Genomic DNA, 20452 nt, shown 5'->3' with positions numbered 1-20452 from the left:
AAGGAAAGGGCAGTTGCGCGGGCGGTGAATAAACAAAGAGTGACCAGCCTCGTTCACAGCGCCTGTTTCAAATGAGGAGTGACAACGAATCCTTTCCGTGGCTTAGACCGGCTGCGAGCAAACATAGGCACCGGAGGATCTACTTATGCGAGGGCGGCTAAGAAGCGAACAGATGCCGAGAAAGAAGGACCCTAGGAAGGTGATAATCGTAAATACCAACAAGCACAAAGAGAATGCAAACTCCGAGTGAGGGTAGAGGACACCAATGCTCTAAAGGACGGGATGGATGAACAACAGGGGAAGATGATTTCTTTGCTGGCGGAGATCTGAGAGGAAAACGTCGCTCCGGCTCCATGAGTGTAATTTACCGTTGTGAGACAACCTAGTCCACAACCACCTCAGCCTCACGTGTCTCAGTTGGGCGGCTATTTTTGGGTGCATCGTGAAATATTACACGCTTGGCCAGATTTTAGAAAGGTATGACACTGTAATTACGGTAGAATACGCGGTTTGTGGGCCACTACAAATAGCGTGAGGAGACATTCATTACAACCATCCATACGGCCAGTATCAGCTTTACCTATAGTAGTCTGGAACGTTCTCCAGATACAAACATGCCAAGACTGGAGAATGACTGTGTCAACATCAACAATTCAAAAGCTTAGCATAACTGTCTCAGCGGTCGCATGGATGATTCCCAGGCAAGGAGGCCAGGCAATGGGTTTTGACGAGGCTTACGACAATTATATATCCTAAGACCAGTGTCAAGTCCATGAGATTAGGTTATCAGAGTCAGAATATAGGCACATTAATCATAATCGTACAGTGGAGATCAGCATGTGAATTTCAAGCCTGTGAAACAAAATAAATAATCATGAAACCCCCTAATGCTAACAGAAGAATTTATACACCTTCTTCCATGCAGGCCATTCTGCCTGTTCGGCTCGTTCCTGCTCGATCAAGTACTGAAGATCGAGATCGCGACGCCCGGTTTGCAAATCCATGTCCTTGGCCCGGATAAACGGCGTCCTGAACCAGATCTTATAAGGGATATAAAAGAGTAGGACAACTGGAGCAGCTAGGTATACGGAAAACCAGGCCTCAACAAGTGCACCAGCAGTCATCTCGCTATAACCGATTGGCGCGAAACCAACCCAGAACTGCACGACTAGAACGAGACAGTTGAACAAGAAGCCGACCCAGGAGCCGATAACTCCCGGTTGGGATTGGAAAGCGAGTTCTTTAAGACTGTGGCCCTGAGCCTTCCAGCCACTGCGGAAGCGAATGTGCGCCAAACAAACCGAACCCCAGGTGAAGATAGACGAGAGACCCGATATGGCCATCATCCACTCAAAAGCCACTTCTTGTTTGTCCGAGGCAGCCAAGAAACTGAGCAAACCGAGGGCAGAGGCAATTAGAATTGCCCAGAGGGGACGACCCTTGCGATCAATGTATGACAGGAACTTGGGGGCCTGCCCCTGCTCGGCAAGGGCTGCAAGGGTACGAGAGGAGCCATAAACTGACGAGTTACCCACAGATAAGACTGCAATCATGATAACAACGTTCATGATAGAGTCTAGCACGGAGATACCAGCATTGTTGATGGCAATGACAAATGGGGACGCTTTAGCGTCAGCACTGGAGCTCCCATCTAGAAGTCGTTCGTCGTTCCAGGGAACAAGAAGGCCGACCAGGGTGAGTGATACAATATAGAAGAGACAGATACGCCAGAACACCTGCTTGACAGCCGTTGGGAGCGATTTCCGAGGGTTAGCGGTCTCAGCTGCAGCCAAACCGACGAGCTCGGTTCCCGCAAAGGCAAACGCAGCGTTGACGAAGACACTGCAAAGACCTTTGAACCCATTATGGAAAGCACCGGGCGTGTGCCAATATCGTCCACCGATATACCCGCCCTTGGGACCTCCACCGCAGTTCAGGATAATGCCGAGGATTCTAACATACGTCAGTTCTGCTGTTCCAGGTAATGAACGATGGGGAAGTTATTTGGACGGGACACTTACATAAAGCCAATCACAGCAACGACCTTGATGAGTGAGAAGACAAACTCAGCCTCACCGTATCCCCTGACGCCGAACAAGTTGATTGACACAATCAATACCCAGAAGATTGCGACCCATGCAGCGTTAGAGATATCGGACTGCCAATAATCGACAGTGATCGACGCAGCTACAATTTCCAGTGGCAGTACGACGAGCCATTGCAACGCATAGTTCCAACCCATAGCGAAACCCCATGCCGGATCAATGAATCGAGTCGAGTAGTGCGCAAATGAACCAGCGACGGGGAAAAGAACTGCCATTTCACCAAGTGCGTGTACGGTGCAGTAAAGCATGCACCCGATTAAAGCATAAGCAATGAGAACCGACGCCGGGCCACCCGTGGCCAAGACTTTTCCGGATCCGACAAAAAGACCAGTACCTAGTAACGTCGAGAGGGGGGGGTCAGAACTAGAACCACTTTATAGTTTGGGACAGCATGATGGAATGATCTGCGCATACCGATAGAACCACCGATAGCAATCATCTGCAGATGACGGCCCTTGAGGCTACGTTGTAAGGGTGAGCTAGCAGTTTTCTGCGCAGCGTTTTCGATATCAAAGGACTTCCCATCTGCACCGGAGGAAGCATGGTCGCCTGTAACATGGGCATTTGGATCCCTTTTGAAACTGTCCCATATCCTCCGACCAAGACCCGCCTGCGTTGGCTCGCTTTCTCCATACAGAGGCGGCGGAGACTCGAAGGCCGCTCCTCGGGGCTCGGCCTTGGTCTCGATTTCGTCCTTCTCCATGATGAACTACCTGAGTTTCCCTCTTCAGGAGGCCAGCGATGAATTCAAAACAATGGAAGGATTGTAGTAGGAACAAGGAATATGCTACTCAACGGAAAGGGAGGGGGGGGGAAAGGGTAAACGAGAAAGGATGAAAGTGTCTAAGCCCTAAGAGAGTATGAGTACCTAGGGCGGCGACCGCTTAGGAAAGAAAGCTTGCTGACCGAGAGAAGCGGGAGGGAAATGCGTGACTCTATAAAGGAGAAGCACTACACCGAATAATGACGAGGTGGGCTTACTGGGTTATTTATATTAAACAAATTAGACGGAAGGTAAATAAAATAAATATTATTATTGAGGAGAGAAGGGAGGGGGGGTTAGAGAATCAAACTCCATGGACTGATTCACACCACCTGTTACTTACTACTACCACCTGGGAAGGGTTCCGCAGCATTAGCCTATTATCTACGAGTACTCCGTAGAGAGGGAGGAGAAGTCATGGCAGCGCGGACATGCCGATTTGCAGTTCTGGGTCTAGTCCATGTGGCTTCCTGGAAAGAGAGTAGGAGGGAGGATCTGGAACCGGACAATTTAGTGGATGCAAGTGCAGTACGGGGAAACCTTAAGTTGGCCCAATGGACGAGGGTCCTGATAGCGGGCTGATTGCATTTAATTTGGATTATCATTACCATTACTTGACCGTATCGATAAGTCCGGATTTGCGGGAATTTCATGCGACCCAAGGACTGTTCTTAACTCAAGAGGCAATGAATTAGGGACTAACCGAACCTGGGTTTTGAACCCGCCTTAGGTCGTACATCCATGTTTATCTTGGTGGGGATACGGAAGAACGAATAAGTACGGATGTACTACTACAGGTCGGCAGGTAACCGACATACAGGGTTCATGCCAAAATAAATTAATCCAAAATCTTTCTTCCTTCCTTTCTTTTCCTTCTTTCCTCATCCCCCCTCTTACTTGCCAACTCATCCCAGGGGGGTCTGAATTCGTAGGCTACTCGAGCGGCTCAGCGAGCAAGGAACATGGTTGCTTCCCGTACGACAGTGAAGTATGTACTTCGCCATCAAGTAACTTTCAACGCCACCGGGCCGCCGACCGGGATCTCTCATTCTTGGGTCAGCAGAGACTGTGAACTGGATCGCGTGATTGAATTCTCATACGAGTTTGTACTTGAGCTTGATTTACCAAGAAAGTCACTTGGCGGCAGGTCCGAGTGAAAGCGGTTATGGTTTGGTGGTTGTTGGCATTAATTCTAAATATTATATTCCGAGCAGGAAAAAAAAAAAAAGAAAAATGAAAAGAAAAGTTAATTTCTTCTCATTTTAGCTGCCGTCAAGATGATTTAATAAGTGGAGTCGTGTGTCTAAAGTGCCCATCTATTGTATTAGGTACTACTAAGTACGGAGTATGCTGGGAGCTTATCTCCCCAATCTGGTAAGTACCTCATTATCTAGCCATTATCAGTTTATCAGCGTTTGTTATCAGAAGATGACACCTGATCCACTTGATATATTGTCTGAGGTGCGTAGAGGTAAGAACTTAGTGCCACGAGATACGCTGCGTGGCCCTGCAATCATACGTGAGCTTCACATGCAAGATACATATAGTAGAAAGGACGAGAAGCCGCAAAAGCGACCAAGTATTGGTGGAATGGCTGGTACCTGAAGTACACCTGCCCAACCTTACCGTAATAAATGATTGAACGGTCTGTAACTTTCCAGAATAGTGGCAAACGCCATGCTTTGTTTCGGTATATCACCATTGCGGCCAGAGGAAGAAAAGCATCATCTTATGAACGGCGGGAGGAAGCGCTGAAGGGGGGGGTGGAGGAAAGAGGGCCGTTCGCGGCCTGCAGCTTTCGTTCCCCGCTAGACCAGAGCGTTTTGGGAATCGATCGCCCCCACTTAACTTCCACGCGGTTGGCATCTGAAACCAATCACATCCCCAACATCTGCAGAGATAAGAAGAGTTGTTGTTGCCCAGAGCCGTGTCAGAGATGGTGCGTTCCGTGGTTTCAGAGACTCGAGGCATTACCGAGTGCTGTTGACTAGCTATACTATTGCCCAGTCCTATCAAGGAATAATTCCTTTTCTCCGAGCCCTCGGCAGTATGCCGTATACTAAGTACGTACATACAAATCTGTGTGTAGAGGTCGGAAGTCTGCACAATCCGCTTACACTGGTTGGTGCAGCTGCCAATTGATGAAAACGCGACATATGCCTGTTCCGTGTTTCTATGACATACAATAACCTGGAAACCCTTGCAAAATCATCTGCTGCGACGTTTGTCGTCCTCGTCTAGCTACCGCGTCTAACTTAGTTAAAACTTAAAGCGAAAGCCCTCATATTTCTTTTTGCTCCTTTAGACTAGAACGATACGCTTCGGAGGACATCCTACTCGCTCGATTCTCCTGTGCTAAGGACGACCAATGCATGGAAGGACGGGAGAACACCAGCACAGAAGGGGTTCCGGAAAAGGGGTCCTCTCTCAGATCTTTGCTTCATCTGTGACGTGCGCCAGTTCAGACTTCAGCAGTGAAACGGTCAACGTCCGACTCGGACCATTGATCAGGATCTTAGTCGAGATTGCTAACGAAGATCATATTGGCGAGTTCCTGCAGGCAAAAGAACAGTGAGTCTCCAATGTGCCTTGGCGCCACTATCGGAGTCCTGGCGTTCATGTCGGTTGCGGTCTGAGTCCCTGACAAGGCCATTCAAATGATTCAATAGGTAATCAGAATAGCCGAAGACCGTGCTTTCAACCTTGGCATATCAGGCAACCCTCATGTCAGTTTACCGCGAGATTGGATTGTGCTCCTTGCAGTAATATCACTTCCAAGCTCTTTATTCAGAAAGGGGCTCCTCTCATTGATCCAAGAAAGCCTCGGCCCACACGCTCTTTCGTTGGGACCTGTGCCCACTCCCAAACCGGTAACACTAAATCATCTTTTTGATTTATGACCTCGGTATCATCTGGACTTGGGAAAAAAGTTCCTTCCGAAAACTTTTGACATGATCATTTGATAAATGGACCACTTAGTTGAGTTCCGTTGGGGCGGCACCCAAAGTAAAAAAACAATAATAATCAACAAATAAATAATTGTAAAGGTAAGAACAAGCGAAGAAAAGAGTACGTATAATAAATAGACAAAAGAGAAAGAGAAAATATCGCCGTCAAAATGTTCGCTGCTAAAGCGTGAGATCAACCTTAATTCTTAATTCTTTGTATGTCGGGCGGCGCGCCTGAACCACACACGAGGAATAGGCCCGTGGAACTAAGAATATGAATCGAAGCCTTGACCTACAGAGATCAACCACATCTCGAGCAGGGGATACGGTAACATCGCGTTAAACCAGCAATGTCTTGATTGGCGCATGTTTCTTCGACGAGCCAATCAAGACTTCAACGTACACCGATCGTAATACTAGACTCAGCAGTGGCGCTGACACCAACCTTCGCAGTCCAAGGCGTCAATAACGTTTTCTTGGTTGCGAAGGAGTCAATGAATCAATGACTGAGCTGCGTACATAAAATGCCCAGAGAATCCTCGTATCAGACGTGGCAACAGATACCACCTTGAGTGATGGGAGACCTCGTGGCTCTCGATGCCAGCCAATGACAGCGCCACAGCAGCTCGGATGGTGGCATGGTCTCAAGGATTTGATTTATCGGACTCCGTTGGTGCTGAGAATCCTCCTGTCACCAAAATACGACACAGAGAAAAACGGGAGAAAGAAAAAAAAAAAAAAAAAAAAAAAAAAAAAGAAATGCGGTAATTCTCGTAAGAATTAATAGTCAACAGCAATCCATCCGCACCGCGTGAGCTGGCGCAGCCCTTGGCTGGTATACATCCGGTCAAAGTATCTTTTTGGTCCTGCGTCGTGTAATCCTGACGATCGTAGAAGAAGAACCTGTGCCGCCCCGCCACACTTTAACCTGTGTAATATGCTTTTTCCCTGGCAATGTCCCATACTTGCCAATCATTCTGCTTTTCTCTATGTATCACGAAAGGCCTCATAGTATCATATCATAATCTTTTCCCTCCTTGTTCTTTCCTAATCATTTCTATCATAATTAGTACAGTTGGAAGAAGGTAAGTTAAAGTTGTCCCCAAACCCACATCTTCCACGGCCATAACGCGGGGAAGCAATTCGTTACATAACAGTTTCCACTCTAGATCGTCAGCAGCAGCCAGCTTCCCCATGAATCTGGGGTAGCGAAGTAACCTTCAGTATTTGCCTCTAAACAACAATGAAAAGTTTGGCTTCGAACAAATCCTGACGTCAAATCCAAATCCCCGACTCCAACCGGGCCGGCCCTGCAGATGCCAATGCGTTGTGGTGGGTCAAAAACTTTCATTCGTGATATTCCTACACGGTACTACCAGATTTAGCAATATCGGTTATTAAGGGATATTCCTGGAATATAATCGTCCCTCCAAGTTCCAGAAGGTCGAGACCTTTGATCGAATTCTGCCATGTCGTTTTTCTTAAGCGTGGAGTGAGGGAGATGATGTCAGATATCATTACACCAAATGCTTGCGACAGTCTGTCTATCTTAAGGTAACTTATCGCTCAAAGGGCCCCGCTAGATTAAGGATAACTACAGGTGTTCCTTGCGTAACTCTTTGGAAGACGCAAGACCAATTGCTTGACTCCTGGTTGCCCCGAACTAACAAGTGAAAGCTTCCTGCCTCTACTATCTCCTCTCGTTATCCATCTACCCTGGCCTTTGCCGCTTTAAATAACTACCAACCTCATACAGTTCTTTCAAACCCCGTTTGATATTCCCTCATGCCTTGCGCAATGGATGACTGTCTCTTTTATTAGAGCTAGGCGGGGTATTATCGATAACTCACTGAGATATGGACAACAGCTATCCCCAATTTATAGACCGCCTCCGGTTTGAGTTACAGACCATGCGTCTATGTGCTCGGTTGCTGTTACTTATATAGACTCCATGTGTGATAGAGTACCTTGTAGTTGAGCGTCATTATACTGCGCCGACACAATTTCAGGAACCGGTAGGATAGCTCCTTTTCATAGCGGCGGAGTTCAGCTCCTCAATCACTATATGCGTGAACTTAAACCGACCGGCCAGACAGCAGTTTATATTAGATATCGCTCACAAAGCAAAATGTTAGGATATCGATAGTTGCCTTTTGCCTGCGCACTTTACCAAGCCATCAAGCTTAGTCAAGGTACAGTATCGATACAGGAATTAGTAGCCGGGTGCCCTTCTCGAAGCCGTGAACTACTGCATGCTCATAGCATGACGAATCCCCTTCAGCTAGATGTTATCCTTACAATGATAAACTTCGATCATTGCCCATTCGTTGGGGTCAATGACCTGTGGCCAGCCTATTCGCCACAGCAAGACATTCTAGACTCAATGCACATATTCGAAATCTTGATAGGCTCAAATCCTGCGGATCACGCTGGCTCATATCTCTGCCATACAAAAGCTATATTTACCGCGAGGAGAGATGTTTGCACATAGTGACACAATCGACTCAACATCCCAGATAGTACGAGAAGCAAGGCCGGATTTAGTGTAGGTTTTTTTTTTTTTGGCAATTACAATAGAATCTATAAGATATCGTTGATCATCATTCACAAAATCTTTTTTTCGTTAAAGCAAGTAGAAAGCATTGGACATCAAGAAACTAAGAGCTACCGACCGGTCCTTCACCACCAGGGATCAACTGCAGTTACGTTAGCAAGACGACGAAAAATCGAGGGAGAGGTCATATTATCCGTACCATGCAGACGTTGTTTCCATTTAGCAAGATCTTGGGAAGCTTAATCTGAGCGCCGGAGTAATCGCTGTGTTACTGTTAGTTCCTTATCTGCAGAGCGTGACCAGAGGCAAGAGAGTCAAGAGAAGCTACATAGCTAGCTTTACTCACAATTCAGTCACATCTTCCAAAACCATGTCTAGACTAGGTTACCATCCGGTTATTTGAAATGTAATAAGAGGATAGAAAGTAACTTACTGACGTAGTCATCAAAACCGAGCAAAGTACCGGCGAATTCTGTAAGAGTGTCAGGAGACCGTTGTGTTTCATATGCAAACCAACTAACCTTTGTCATTTTTCATGATGACCCAAATTCTAGAACCAACACACTTGTCGATCAGCTCTATGAAAATTATTAGCGAGGAGCTTCATCAATACACAAATGGTTGGGTCATTACCGAGGGGAAGGAGTTGAGAAGCCATTGTGGGTAAAGTGAGTGATGAGCGGAACTAAACCGAGAAAGTATAAGGTGTTGATTCTATATTTGAACCACTGGAGCTCTCCTCTGCAAGAAAGGTTTCGTCTGGCTTGATATAGAAATCGCACGCTGTTGGGCGGATCCTCGATCATTCCCATTCGGACAATCTTGGCGGGAGGGAATGCACGTTTATCCGACCCGATAGACTTGGGCCAATCAGGTCTACGAACACCTCTTCAGGGACATGAAGGTTATTCTCAACTTAATCATACAATGGTTCATGAAGAATTTATTTACAATCTACCTGCTATATCAATAGGTTATTATCAGGAGGCGCATTCAGTATGACTGCTTTGAGATATGCGGCCTTCTCGAATTTTACTAAGAGGGTTGAAACACCCTTTATGGCAGACGACAAAGCATCAACAAGACTTTGTTGTGCACAATGATTTGCTCCATAGACTCGAGAAAGCCGCGTTGGTTCATGATTCCTTTCATCTGATCTCTTAGCTGACAGTTTCTCAGTCGGTGTGGCGTTTCGTATAAAAGCCCGGCTCTCACATCTTCTCGAGCCTCCGTTGCTAATTCAAAACTTGTCCTTACGATTGATACAGGCTATATCACGACTTCTAGCTACTCAACGTTGACACGCAGGCCGTGTCTTTTGAAGAATCAGGAAGTTTTGAATGTCAAGACCGGCGGAAGCCGTGCTTTTTCCTCGACCACAGCCATGTTTCGAACAACGCTAGCTCATGTCACTAGCCTGGTCAAAACCGGCTTCAAGAGTCAGCTCAGAAACCGTCGTATAATCGACGTCGCTGATCCAAATGAGGGGCAACTACGAGATATTTCTCGCAAATCTTTTATACATAGCCTCGTACAGTGTGAAATTCTGAAGGGACTGGAACGATCCGAGCCCTCGACTGTAAGCTGCAATAGCCAGCGATACCCAAATCACTCTAAGTGTCCCGCATTATGTGCGAAAGCGCAGTGCCCCATATCAAGCTTCAGTACCAGTCAACGTACACGTCCCCGGGTGGAGGGTGCCTCTGGAAGGCGAGAACATCCATCCATTCACTCAAACACCAAAAGGTCATGCACATCCAGTTCTACAGCTCAGTTGACAGTCAAGCATATTCAGGATTCGGATAAAATTTCCCACGTCGTCAAATCCGAACCATCAATCCCGGCTCTGGACTCGTGCCCTCAGCTACCCAAAGACAACCCAACTCCAAAGTTCGCTCCCGACTCAGGAGCGCACAAATTTTGGAGTCACCGACTGTACAAATCGCCAGATGGAAAGGAGATCCTTGTACATTACTGTAAAACCCTAGAAAGCGCTGAAACCATATCGGGGTTGTTTTCGGACGAATCCATTCTTGGACTCGACATAGAATGGAAAGCCAACGCCTCCGCGGCGGACGGCATACTAAAGAATGTATCGCTAATTCAGCTTGCGAGTTCGAGGCGAATCGCACTCTTCCACATAGCTATGTTTAGACCAGCGAGGGGTGCGGAAGACCTCGTACCCCCTACTCTGAAACGCATCCTGGAGTCTCCGGGTATAACAAAGGCTGGCGTATCGATCAAAGCAGACTGCACGCGGTTGCGCAAGTACCTTGGGATCGATACGCGCGCCATCTTTGAACTGAGCCATTTGTACAAATTGGTCAAGTACAGCCAGTCGAATCCAGGGCTAATTAATAAGAGGACTGTCAATCTGAGCGCACAGGTTGAAGAACACTTTGGGATTCCTCTGACGAAAGACGTTGAGGTTCGATGCAGTGATTGGGCGTCTGCTCTAGACTATTCGCAAGTTCACTGTGAGTTGTACATTTCCCTGAACATAAAGGATTGTCTAACAAGGATCGGATTGTAGACGCTGCAGCTGATCCATTCGCATGCGTGTGTCTGTTCAATACTATGAATGAGAAACGGATGGCTCTAGATCCAGTGCCTCCTTTGCCGGCACATGCTGAGTTGAATTTACCAATCCAGATCGTCCATGAGACTCCTTTGAATACTGAGCCTGAGGAAGTTGAGGTTATCGAGCCGATAGATACTCTATTAGTGGGGACTAAGGAACGTTCCTGAATCTGGTCTCTTTGTTGAGTTCAATAGTTTGAATAACAAATAAAGCCATGGCCGGGGCTCGGGAAGTTCTAAATCATGTCTTGGGCACTATGCATAGATAGCGTGTTCATGAGAAGCGCCGTATATTCGGCAATACTCCTTTGACTTTAATATCATCACATTCTGACGCTCTGGTCATATCATGACAGGGGCTATTATGCCAAGTCTGCAAAAGCCATGCCAAGAATTGTGGAATCAATATATCTGAAATGAACCATTGTGGGTCTTCGTATGCTCCTTATTACAGATCACTTGAGAAAGGGGGTATACTATTTCTCTAAAGACCGGAAACGACAACATGAACAAAGTAACTGGGCGATAAACAGGACTATATGTGGACCAGATATCAAACGCTGATTTATGCACGACCATATCCTATAGTATATACAGAGAACACATGGCTCGAACTAACCTCTCAGAGGCAGTATTTTAGACAGCAGGACATCTTGTCGACACAGGGGACATTCGGGCTTCTCGCGTACCCAGTCTCGCACGCATGTCCAGCAGAATACATGTCCGCATGTGGTGACACTAGGGTCTTTGAAGGGTTCTAAGCAAAGTGTGCACCTGCTTTGCTGCCCTGAGGGAATCCAAGGAATTGCACTGGAGTCGTCTGAGAGATCATACCGGGCATCAGCGGCAGAAAGAAGCGGCAGTGTTGGCGGATTTTCAATAGAGTGGATCAAGGTATCATCCTGGCCCGTAGAATGGGTCGCCTCTGTCTCAATGTCTTCTTGCTGCAAGCTGAGCCCTACTTTCTTGACGTGCAGCACGCTCTGTACCGCGATCTGCAAAACAAGCAACACCCCTAGCACTTCGTACCCGACCCGCTGCTCGTTTTCCTCAAGCTTCTTTGTGAATACATATCGCAGGCCCCAAAGGCGTTTCGACAGATGATAGTACGCGCCGGTGAAGTAGAAGGTCGCGATGCTCACAGCGTAGATAGGGCTCAATGACGTGATGGAATCAAGGTGTTCCAGAATATACTTCTGAATTCGTAATTTCGTGAAAAAAGAAGGTGCCTTTGAGGTGTCTTTCCTGCTAGGCTTCGTCCCCTCCCTGGCTTGTTGGGCCTTAAGCTGTTGCCGCGCGATGCTCCGCTCAAGCTTCGCCCGTAGCCGCTGGCGGAAAGCTGGTAAGATCCTCTGAAGGATCCACGGCACAATGATACTGCTCACAATATACCCCGCCCGCCTGACAAGAGAAGGGAGCTGGAGTGTGTCATCTTCCAATTGGACAAGATCACAGTATTCCTCCCCCAACGTTCGGTTGCCGATAAGAGTAGTCAGGGAAAAGTATAGGATCTCGGTCAGGTTCTTGATGGTTTCGGAGTAGGTATGAGCAAATCGGGCTCCTCGGAGTGAGCGGATGATACTCTGAGCTTGCTGTACTAGATTTGAGGTAAGGAATACGTCTTTTTCATGGGACCTAATGATATCCGGAGACGTCGCGAATGGATAGAAATGCGCCGAGGGACTGGGCGCCGAGGCGGAAGTTGCAGGAGACAAAGAGAAGTCTTCGTCTGCCATTGTCACTGTATGTATAGTGCGATTGAGGTGATGTGAAGTGTTAGTACAAAGTCAGGATGACCGAAGAAAGCTCGCTCTACCGTCTTATCATTGTTAACTGACGTGGTTATCATTCCCGGAGAATGAGTCTCCGCAGCGGCGATACGGTATACCTCGGCAGTCCACACGTGATGTGTCTCTTCACGTGACCAGATACCACCTGGAAACCTGGAGCCAAATTTGGAAGTCTCAACCTGTAAGGAGTTAGACCCGAAACAGACAAGTGTGCCTCCTCCCAATCCGAACAGCCGCGCGGAACCGCCTGGACTCTCTGAAAGCGTCCCTGAGCGTCTTCATTTTCCGTCTAATAATTATGAGTGTGTAAATTTTGGTTTTCAAACTCACCCCTAGTCATTCTTTATTTGGTTCAATTTTTTTTCGCATCTGCTCGTCTCTTTATATCCCCCTATTGTTGTCTTCCTCTTTAATTTTGACCTTCTTGTCCGTTATCTCCCCAATCTTCTCCGTGCTGGCGCTGTAGTCCCGCGCCGCTTCAATGGAATATGGGTCCTGATCAACATGCTCAATTGGATCGCTTCAGTCTCTTTCTTCCTTTTCCCTATCGCGTGGCCGTCATTTTGGTTGCTGGTAAGCCGAGAGATACAGGCGCTTTTCTGTTATGTTTTCAATGATGTTGATTTCAATGTACAGGCTTCTGGGGTTGGGGGGTCAATCTCCAATATCTTCTCAAGAAGAACATTGTAGGTTAACCCCTCTATTCAATTTGATATCTTCCCTGAATAAAATCTTACCGTTCTCGATTAGGATGTCCCCGCGCTCATCCGATATCCTGCCCGTCAATCTTCGTCCCAGCGACCCCACCACATCTCGACATACCATCTAGCTACTCTCTTGACAATCCCCCTGCTGCTCTCACTACTTATATTCTGGGCCGCTACCCATGGCTCTACTGAGAGGGTCGAGTCTCTGGATTTTATTCCACAGTCATACCTCATTATCTTCTTCATAATCCTCCTTCTCCCTTTCAACCGTCTCGCGCGCTCTGGTAGACATCGCTTGTTCGTCACTCTGAAGCGGATTAGCATTGGTGGATTAGCAGAAGCCCAAGATGGGAAATTTGGAGACATCCTACTTGCCGATGCGTTGACTAGCTATGCTAAAGTACTAGCGGACTTGGTTGTTACTTTCTGCATGTTCTTTACCTCGGGTGTTTCCAGCACATCCAAGCCGGATCGCAAATGTGGACACGATTGGGTGATCCCCCTGGTCGTTGCTCTTCCGAGTATTATCCGATTTCGGCAGTGTCTGATTGAATATGTGCGTGTACGTCGAGCTGGTTTTAAACTGGAAAATCAGGGCGGTCAGCACCTAGCCAACGCTCTGAAATACGCTACAGCGCTTCCCGTCATCTACCTTACCTCCAAGTTGAGGAACTATAACCCCCTGGAGAGCTACGGATACAGCGAGATGAGTTTGTCACGACTATTGTATGTTGTTTGTATCTGATATAAGTTTGAAAGGGGTAGAGGTTGGCTAACGACATCCTAGATACATGTTCACCTTTGTCAACTCCTCTTATTCTTTCTACTGGGACGTCACCAAAGATTGGGACCTGACCCTCCTAACTTCATCGCGCCGTGACGCGCATCATCCTTACGGATTACGCCGGCACCGCCATTTTGCTGATCGGCAGTACTATCTTGCTATTCTTGTAGATCTGATTATTCGGTTTTCATGGTTGTCCAGGTTTATGCCTGGGTTTGTCTGGCTTTGCGAGACGGAGGTGGGCATTTGGTTGCTCATGTCCCTTGAAGTCGCACGCCGGTGGATGTGGATTTTCTTTCGTGTGGAGACCGAATCTGGTGAGTCGCATTTCGCCTATCTGAAAGCACTAAGAATGTATGCTAATTTGGTATCTATAGTCAGGAACAGCCGTGGACCGGCCCCTGATGACATTCTTCTCGGTGAATTCAACGGCAAATTGGATGCGGACTGAACCGCGGCCGTACTTCAAAGCTGTTGAACACCGCCCTTTTTATAAATGACATGACTTGGTATATCCACGGATGTAGGACTTATTATTGTGATTATGTATGTATTCCACTTTAGTTGTTGTTATTCTCTGCTACGCCCTTCGAGCGTCTGGCCCATCATTCGGTCCGTTTCTTGGACCATCCATATCGCGTCCTCGACCAAGCGAACGATTTTCAAGTGATCATCTGTATGAAATTCGGCAAGCATTGCGAGATATAGTTGTGCGCAGTACATAGTGGCAGGTCTTTTTTTCTTTTTTTGTTTTTATTTTCTGCATGCAACTGCACTACAGACATGTGGGTAATAAACATTTGCAATATCGACAGGCAGACCCAAATGATGAAGTGTAACTCAGGAACGAAATAAAAATTCAACAAATTCCACACCCAAAGTTTCATGGATAATGGTCTAGTTGACCTCCAGTGAACTCCATCGCCTAAATTTACCGCTGCAAAAGCCAAAAGGTAAAAGGGAAAGCTATCCAGAAACGTGCGTGGTCCTGAACGCTGAAGACGGTTGCTCATGACATGAGAGATGTACATACACTATATAACAAGATTATGTAAATGATATTTGCCATCGAATGTAAAAAAGGGAAAAGTAAGAATAGAACAGGGACAGTAAAGGTGAAATTTAGCTACAGCATCCGATTTTGGAATGGGATATCACCAAACCTATTGTCTATTGTTGGGAGGATGATTCTCGAACAGATCTTCCAGGTAGGCACTCGGGGTCCTTCCTTGCGTAGGAGATGCAAGATTAACAGAGCTATTGGACGCCATGTGTGAAAACCTTGAAGTGTTAAACTGAGGTTCATAGACACCACCGGGAGCATGGGTAGGCGTGCCAGGTGGGCTGGGTCCCGATTTTGTCCTCGTGTACCCCTGTGCCTGCGGGCCCATGCCCGGAAGATCAGTCGCGGAGAAATGCATACTCTGGTGGCTCCCGCTACCAGCCGCAGCACTACCAGCAGCATAATATCCCGCCGGGAGATAGCTTGAGCCTCTATTTCCGCCACTGTGCATTCCAGCCGTGGGAGAGAAGAACAACCCGCTGTTGGATCTTGGGCCTTTCGAGGAGCGGTGGTTAGTGCGGTGCCCGCCACCCATTTTTTCCAAGGAGACGGCTGGTGCTGGGCCGCCGTGCGAGCGATGGGCTGATCTCTTTCTCCTGTGGCGAAGGAGTCCTTTTGCCTCAGAGGATTGCATTATGGCTGCTTTGCGGACGGATCGGTTTACGGACCATGCGACCATGCCGCGCCAGGCGAGGAGTGCGAGGCCCAAGAAGCCTAGGACTGCGCCGACGGCGATGAAGACAGTTCCTTCCGGGGTATCTGATGTTTGCATGTATGGTGCATCGGCGAGTGGGGGGACCGTTACCACAGGGTAATCGTTCGTTGAGGAGGAGGTTGTACTGGGGTCTGTAGATTTTGAGGACTCGGTTGTTGTTGTGGTTGCTGATTTGTCTGTTGTGGATCTTTCTGTGGTCCTTGAGGTCGTGGTAGTGTCGTCTTGTCTCGTAGCTGTAGTAGTCTCCTTCGTTGTTACGTCGGTTGTCGGCGCAGGGTCACCCCCAGTAGTCTCCTGTGCCAGGGATGTTTGCGCCATCATCAGAACGGCGATGATGAGTAAAAGCCATGTAAAAGAGGGATGGCGGCTGGCCTTGCGAAGGCCCGCGGCTCGAAGATTCATTGCTAAGACAGTCTAGCGAGTGAACGAGCGATATCGATGTCAATTGTTTCAGATGGGAATGAGTTGTGGGCCAGAACGATTGCGCCCGGTATGTCGCGCTGACGATCCGAGCAGATATATAGACTCTGAGATGATGAAGAGTTACCAGGCTTTGTGGTCAGAAATATGTTTGGATGCAATGGCGGCTGTCTGTCGCAAGTTGTGGGACGTGGATCTCTATCGGATAGTCTCCACCAAAACACTGGATCGACAGCAACCAGATCTACTCCGGAGGTGCAACGATCGCATAAAATAGCCAGAATGGCCAAGTGAAAGACAAACGCTGTTGGCCAGTGCAGCAAGGTTTATAGCAAATTACGAAGCGAGAGGTGAGGGCAAATCATGAGTGGGTTTACCCCCCCGGAGATCAGCGACAGGAGATCCAAGACCACGACCGTTGCCCCGTCACGGGCCTTGTATCTTCTGCCTTAGGCTCTGATCTTGCGGAGAAGTCAAATTCACGTGATGCCCTATATATAGGGCTCCTGTCTCAACAAAAGCCTCGCGCTAGTCTCACACATATATGGCATAGTTAATGATCTAACTGACGAGAGAAGCAAAGCAGGTCTTATTGGGGCCTGCATGAGTGCACGTCAGACAGTTTTGAAAAATCCGTAACTAACATTCAGACCCATAAACACGCATGGAATATACAACATAGCATACACGATAAAACCTTGATGGTCTAGAGCAGTTGATGACCGACTTTCAACCGATTTGTCATGCCGAACTAAAGAATAAAAACCGATTCCAGGACCTCTATCCACGACACCAACCACTAATCACTGCTGTTTCTTCTGCACGTTGGCGGACGTATCTTTTTCAAAAGCAGCGTAAGGAACTTCCAGGCTGGCAAGGGCGCTAAAGCCGACATACAAAATCATAATGAAGACAAAGGTTGCCATCAGTCCCATAAAGAGGCCTATTAACGTTAGTTCCCGTCACTCATGATGTTTAAGAGGGGCAGTGTATGTCAAGGTCGCACCAGGTGTGAGGTATTGATACTCTTGGAAGAGTGACTTGTTAGATGCAGGCTCCGAACGACTACTATGCGCCGCAAAGTCCCGCTTCAAGTCCATGTGGACGGGATCTTGGTAGGGATCAGTTTCGGATTGATAGATACCCGAGTCGGACTCTCCAAATTCCCTCGGTGAAGTTACATAGAGAATGGTGTACTTCTTAGACGAAGGGATCCGTTCGATAATATCAGAAAGTAGGCCGTCTGCAGCACGATTAGAAGATTTGCACGTTGCATTCTTGGATTGTTCACACACCATTGTCAGAAAGCTGCTGAGCCCTCTCCTTACCCAGAGGGAGCACAGGGAAATCAATAAGAAGGACTCGGGGGTCGGTGCCAAAGTCAGATGGATAAGAGCCAGCTAAAGTACCTGGTTAGCCAGATTTCAATGTATCTGTGACTTTGACTTCACAGAACTTACAGGCACCATCGATAACAGTAGTTTGCGCCCCACATTCTTTCTCGATAATGCTTTGGATCTGCTTCGCCTTGAGCACACCAACAACTTCATTGACTGTCGCAGTCGACCGGATAGTCTTATCCCTTCCCGTCATCTTCGCGCCCAGACGGGGTGCGGACTTGCGAGTCGAGAAGTCGGTGCTATGAACACCGGGCTGGGAAGCAATGACATAGTAGTCGGAGGGACACGAGCTAAGCTTCGAGGAGAGGTCATCTAACAAGGAGGGGGCGGTTTTGAGTTGGGATGAAGTAGAGAGAATCCTAAAGGTGCTTGTTAGCTATTTCTTTGAGGAGCTACCCGCGATAACTCGAATGACTGCCGCCATAACATACTCAGACGTCGATGCAAGGAAGAAGGGCGAGGTGTCACGGAAGGCATTAGCCGTTGCTGCTCCCAGAGCAAGCAGCGAGAAGCTGCTCAAATGCATAGTGGTGGATGGGATTTAGCTTCAGACAAGCACAGGCTGTCCGAACGGTGAAAGGGTCCCCGGAGGTACGATGGTTGGAGACAGGCTGGAGGATTGGCCGAACGGGGCTCGGAGGCGGTCGACCCAAATCACCGGCAAGGCTTAGCTTCACTTTGATCATCGTGCATGCGCTGTTTTTTTTTTTTAAGCCCTTGTATATCGAAACCATATCACTGAATAAATGCATTATTAACGCAATTATTTCTTTCTATACTCTCCACAGTATAACAATACTTCATTTTTCTACATAGAATCATGGGGCCACAAGCAAAACGGCGAAAGACGAGCAAAGTCGAAGAAATCACCTTCGATCATTCTGCCCGCCATGAATTCCTCACAGGCTTTCGCAAGCGAAAGCAACAACGAATTAAGCATGCGCAAGAAGTTGCAGAGCAGAAGGCTAGAGAGATGAAGAGAGAAGAACGGAAACGAGTTAGTCATTCCTGGATACTTTATCTCAGTAGAAATACGTTTATTAACCGCGAACAAAGATTCGGGAGGAGCGAGAAGCAGAGTTTCAAAACGCTCTCGAGGAGCATCAGAATCAACTAAAGAGACTTAGGCAAGAAGAAGATGGAGCAAGTTCAGGCTCGGATTCAGAAAGTGACGGCGAAGATAATGAGGAGTGGGAAGGGTTTGAAGAGCCACCTGCAGTGGACTACGAAGCGGAATACATTGATGAAGACAAGTATACCACGGTGACAGTAGAAGAGATGGATGCTTCTAGGGAGGGCTTGCTACGATCACAGGAGCATAGTTCGGACGAAGAGCAAGGTGAAGAGAAATCGACATCCGAAGCGAATTCCAATCCGAAACCGGTAGAAAAGCCCAAGAAGGCATCGGACAAACCCAAAAAGAAGAAAAAGAAGTTCCGGTACGAAAGCAAGGCGGAACGCCAGCTCACTCGCAAGAAAGAACGCCTTTCAAACAGCAGGAAAGCGAAGGCAAGAAGAGAACGGTAGTGGAGGTTAATCACCACACAAATCCATGCATCTTCGAGTCAGTCGGCGTTACAATACCCCCAAGGAGACTTCCATTCTTTATGGTCTATGTTACTGTGGGCAAGTGGGTATAGACAGAGGGCAAGTGGATGACAAAATGATGAGACAGAGATGCTACTGGATTCGGCTCCTGATGGCAAATGCTAAATAGAGTAATCTGCAACACGCAGGGAACAAAAAAGTTATTATGTTAGAAGAAAGGTTGAGCCGAGGTTTTCCCAGAATATTGCATCTGCAGGCAACCCTAGCCTTAAACATTGCTTATAGAAACCTCCAACTCGTGGAGATCCTTCTGCAACTCGGCGTACTTCTTTGCCATTTCCTCATACTTGCTTTCCCACTCATCACGAGACGACTCGAGGGCCTGCACTTTGCGCTCGTAGTGGCCGGCTTTAACATCGGTTTGGCGGAGCCTATTGAACACCAGCAAAATTAGTAATTGTTCGCCGACGATAAAAAGGGGTTCCAAGGAAAACCATACTTCTCAACTGTCTCCCGGGTATTCTTGTCAGCATTCTCGAGCTCCTCTTCCAAGAGCTGCAAGCGTCTCTGAAGGGTTTCGTTCTGAGTGTCGTGCTGAGCGCTCTGGTTGGCAGCATCCTTGGCCTCTTTGAGAGCGGTTTCCAACTTCTCCACCTCACCCTCAAGAAGCTGGTTGCGGTGGTTGAGGGATGTGATCTCCTGTTCCTTGGCCAGGTTCTCCTGTTCCAGTGTCTTGACCTTGCTCTTCAACTCCTCGGTCTTCTCCTGAGCCTCCTCAGCCTCCAGACGGAGGGCGTTCATTCTCTAGACGCTGCCCGTCAGCCCCTTTTCCCATCTTCACTTTTTATTATTCCGGTGAACGCGAGTCAAGATGGCATCCCTTTAATCGCCGCCACGCAGTATACCGTGATGCATGATGAGGGAAGGTCACGTAAGGAGATAGGGTGATGCATGTGCATTTTCGGGAGCTTAAAAGCTACCCCGCCAACAGGGGGGGAAGGGAAACTCACCTCCTTGATCTTGTCCATATTGGCGATGAAAGAAGGTTAAAATTGTTTGTACGGGAGAAAAGACA

General features: G+C 47.7%; 8 protein-coding genes across 8 annotated transcripts; 3 read left to right on the top strand and 5 right to left on the bottom strand.

Annotated features, from left to right (window-relative positions):
- Positions 1-622: 622 nt before the first annotated feature.
- On the bottom strand, positions 623-2932 carry BDV38DRAFT_60055 (amino acid permease GAP1). Its single transcript, XM_032063613.1, has 3 exons — positions 2520-2932; positions 2022-2439; positions 623-1953 (listed from the first exon to the last, which is right to left on the bottom strand). The coding sequence occupies exons 1-3, from the start codon at positions 2806-2808 to the stop codon at positions 891-893; spliced, it is 1770 nt and encodes a 589-aa protein (XP_031914834.1). The 5' UTR covers positions 2809-2932; the 3' UTR covers positions 623-890.
- A 6220-nt stretch (positions 2933-9152) lies between these two features.
- BDV38DRAFT_59962 (3'-5' exonuclease) lies at positions 9153-11469 on the top strand. Its single transcript, XM_032063611.1, has one exon. The coding sequence runs from the start codon at positions 9755-9757 to the stop codon at positions 10901-10903; it is 1149 nt and encodes a 382-aa protein (XP_031914833.1). The 5' UTR covers positions 9153-9754; the 3' UTR covers positions 10904-11469.
- A 1-nt stretch (position 11470) lies between these two features.
- pex10 (ubiquitin-protein ligase peroxin 10) lies at positions 11471-12776 on the bottom strand. The gene has a single exon (XM_032063610.1). The coding sequence runs from the start codon at positions 12684-12686 to the stop codon at positions 11565-11567; it is 1122 nt and encodes a 373-aa protein (XP_031914832.1). The 5' UTR covers positions 12687-12776; the 3' UTR covers positions 11471-11564.
- A 270-nt stretch (positions 12777-13046) lies between these two features.
- BDV38DRAFT_59904 (EXS domain-containing protein) lies at positions 13047-15038 on the top strand. Its single transcript, XM_032063608.1, has 5 exons — positions 13047-13313; positions 13377-13426; positions 13491-14173; positions 14235-14548; positions 14609-15038. Exons 1-5 carry the CDS (start codon positions 13229-13231, stop codon positions 14680-14682), a joined length of 1206 nt encoding a protein of 401 aa, XP_031914831.1. The 5' UTR covers positions 13047-13228; the 3' UTR covers positions 14683-15038.
- BDV38DRAFT_59905 (uncharacterized protein) lies at positions 15039-16901 on the bottom strand. The gene has a single exon (XM_032063609.1). The coding sequence runs from the start codon at positions 16409-16411 to the stop codon at positions 15395-15397; it is 1017 nt and encodes a 338-aa protein (XP_031914830.1). The 5' UTR covers positions 16412-16901; the 3' UTR covers positions 15039-15394.
- A 331-nt stretch (positions 16902-17232) lies between these two features.
- On the bottom strand, positions 17233-18355 carry BDV38DRAFT_281695 (Ac45/VOA1 transmembrane domain-containing protein; the record flags this gene model as incomplete). Its single annotated transcript, XM_032059614.1, has 5 exons — positions 17233-17372; positions 17436-17672; positions 17725-17829; positions 17890-18188; positions 18261-18355. 5 exons carry the CDS (start codon positions 18353-18355, stop codon positions 17233-17235), a joined length of 876 nt encoding a protein of 291 aa, XP_031914829.1.
- A 294-nt stretch (positions 18356-18649) lies between these two features.
- BDV38DRAFT_281694 (rRNA-processing protein RRP17) lies at positions 18650-19356 on the top strand (the record flags this gene model as incomplete). Its single annotated transcript, XM_032059613.1, has 2 exons — positions 18650-18826; positions 18886-19356. The coding sequence occupies 2 exons, from the start codon at positions 18650-18652 to the stop codon at positions 19354-19356; spliced, it is 648 nt and encodes a 215-aa protein (XP_031914828.1).
- Positions 19357-19645: 289 nt separating this feature from the next.
- On the bottom strand, positions 19646-20405 carry BDV38DRAFT_281693 (tropomyosin; the record flags this gene model as incomplete). Its single annotated transcript, XM_032059612.1, has 3 exons — positions 19646-19808; positions 19877-20181; positions 20388-20405. The coding sequence occupies 3 exons, from the start codon at positions 20403-20405 to the stop codon at positions 19646-19648; spliced, it is 486 nt and encodes a 161-aa protein (XP_031914827.1).
- Positions 20406-20452: the final 47 nt, after the last annotated feature.

Source organism: Aspergillus pseudotamarii (assembly GCF_009193445.1).
Source record: "Aspergillus pseudotamarii strain CBS 117625 unplaced genomic scaffold BDV38scaffold_19, whole genome shotgun sequence".
Lineage (NCBI taxonomy): Eukaryota > Fungi > Ascomycota > Eurotiomycetes > Eurotiales > Aspergillaceae > Aspergillus > Aspergillus pseudotamarii.
The sequence above is the reverse complement of the archived record's forward strand: the minus strand, read 5'-3'. Positions and strand labels throughout refer to the sequence as shown.

What these genes read in the sequence shown, in the direction of transcription:
- BDV38DRAFT_59905 (XM_032063609.1), bottom strand. Translation starts at nt 16,411, where the DNA reads ATGAATCTTCGAGCCGCGGGCCTTCGCAAGGCCAGCCGCCATCCCTCT.
- BDV38DRAFT_60055 (XM_032063613.1), bottom strand. Translation starts at nt 2,808, where the DNA reads ATGGAGAAGGACGAAATCGAGACCAAGGCCGAGCCCCGAGGAGCGGCC. An exon ending in TGCTATCGGTGGTTCTATCG is followed by an intron (nt 2,440 to 2,519) that starts GTATGCGCAGAT and finishes CGACGTTACTAG; the next exon opens with GTACTGGTCTTTTTGTCGGA. An exon ending in GTTGCTGTGATTGGCTTTAT is followed by an intron (nt 1,954 to 2,021) that starts GTAAGTGTCCCG and finishes GACGTATGTTAG; the next exon opens with AATCCTCGGCATTATCCTGA.
- pex10 (XM_032063610.1), bottom strand. Translation starts at nt 12,686, where the DNA reads ATGGCAGACGAAGACTTCTCTTTGTCTCCTGCAACTTCCGCCTCGGCG.
- BDV38DRAFT_59904 (XM_032063608.1), top strand. Translation starts at nt 13,229, where the DNA reads ATGGGTCCTGATCAACATGCTCAATTGGATCGCTTCAGTCTCTTTCTT. An exon ending in GGCCGTCATTTTGGTTGCTG is followed by an intron (nt 13,314 to 13,376) that starts GTAAGCCGAGAG and finishes TTCAATGTACAG; the next exon opens with GCTTCTGGGGTTGGGGGGTC. An exon ending in ATGAGTTTGTCACGACTATT is followed by an intron (nt 14,174 to 14,234) that starts GTATGTTGTTTG and finishes ACGACATCCTAG; the next exon opens with ATACATGTTCACCTTTGTCA.
- BDV38DRAFT_59962 (XM_032063611.1), top strand. Translation starts at nt 9,755, where the DNA reads ATGTTTCGAACAACGCTAGCTCATGTCACTAGCCTGGTCAAAACCGGC.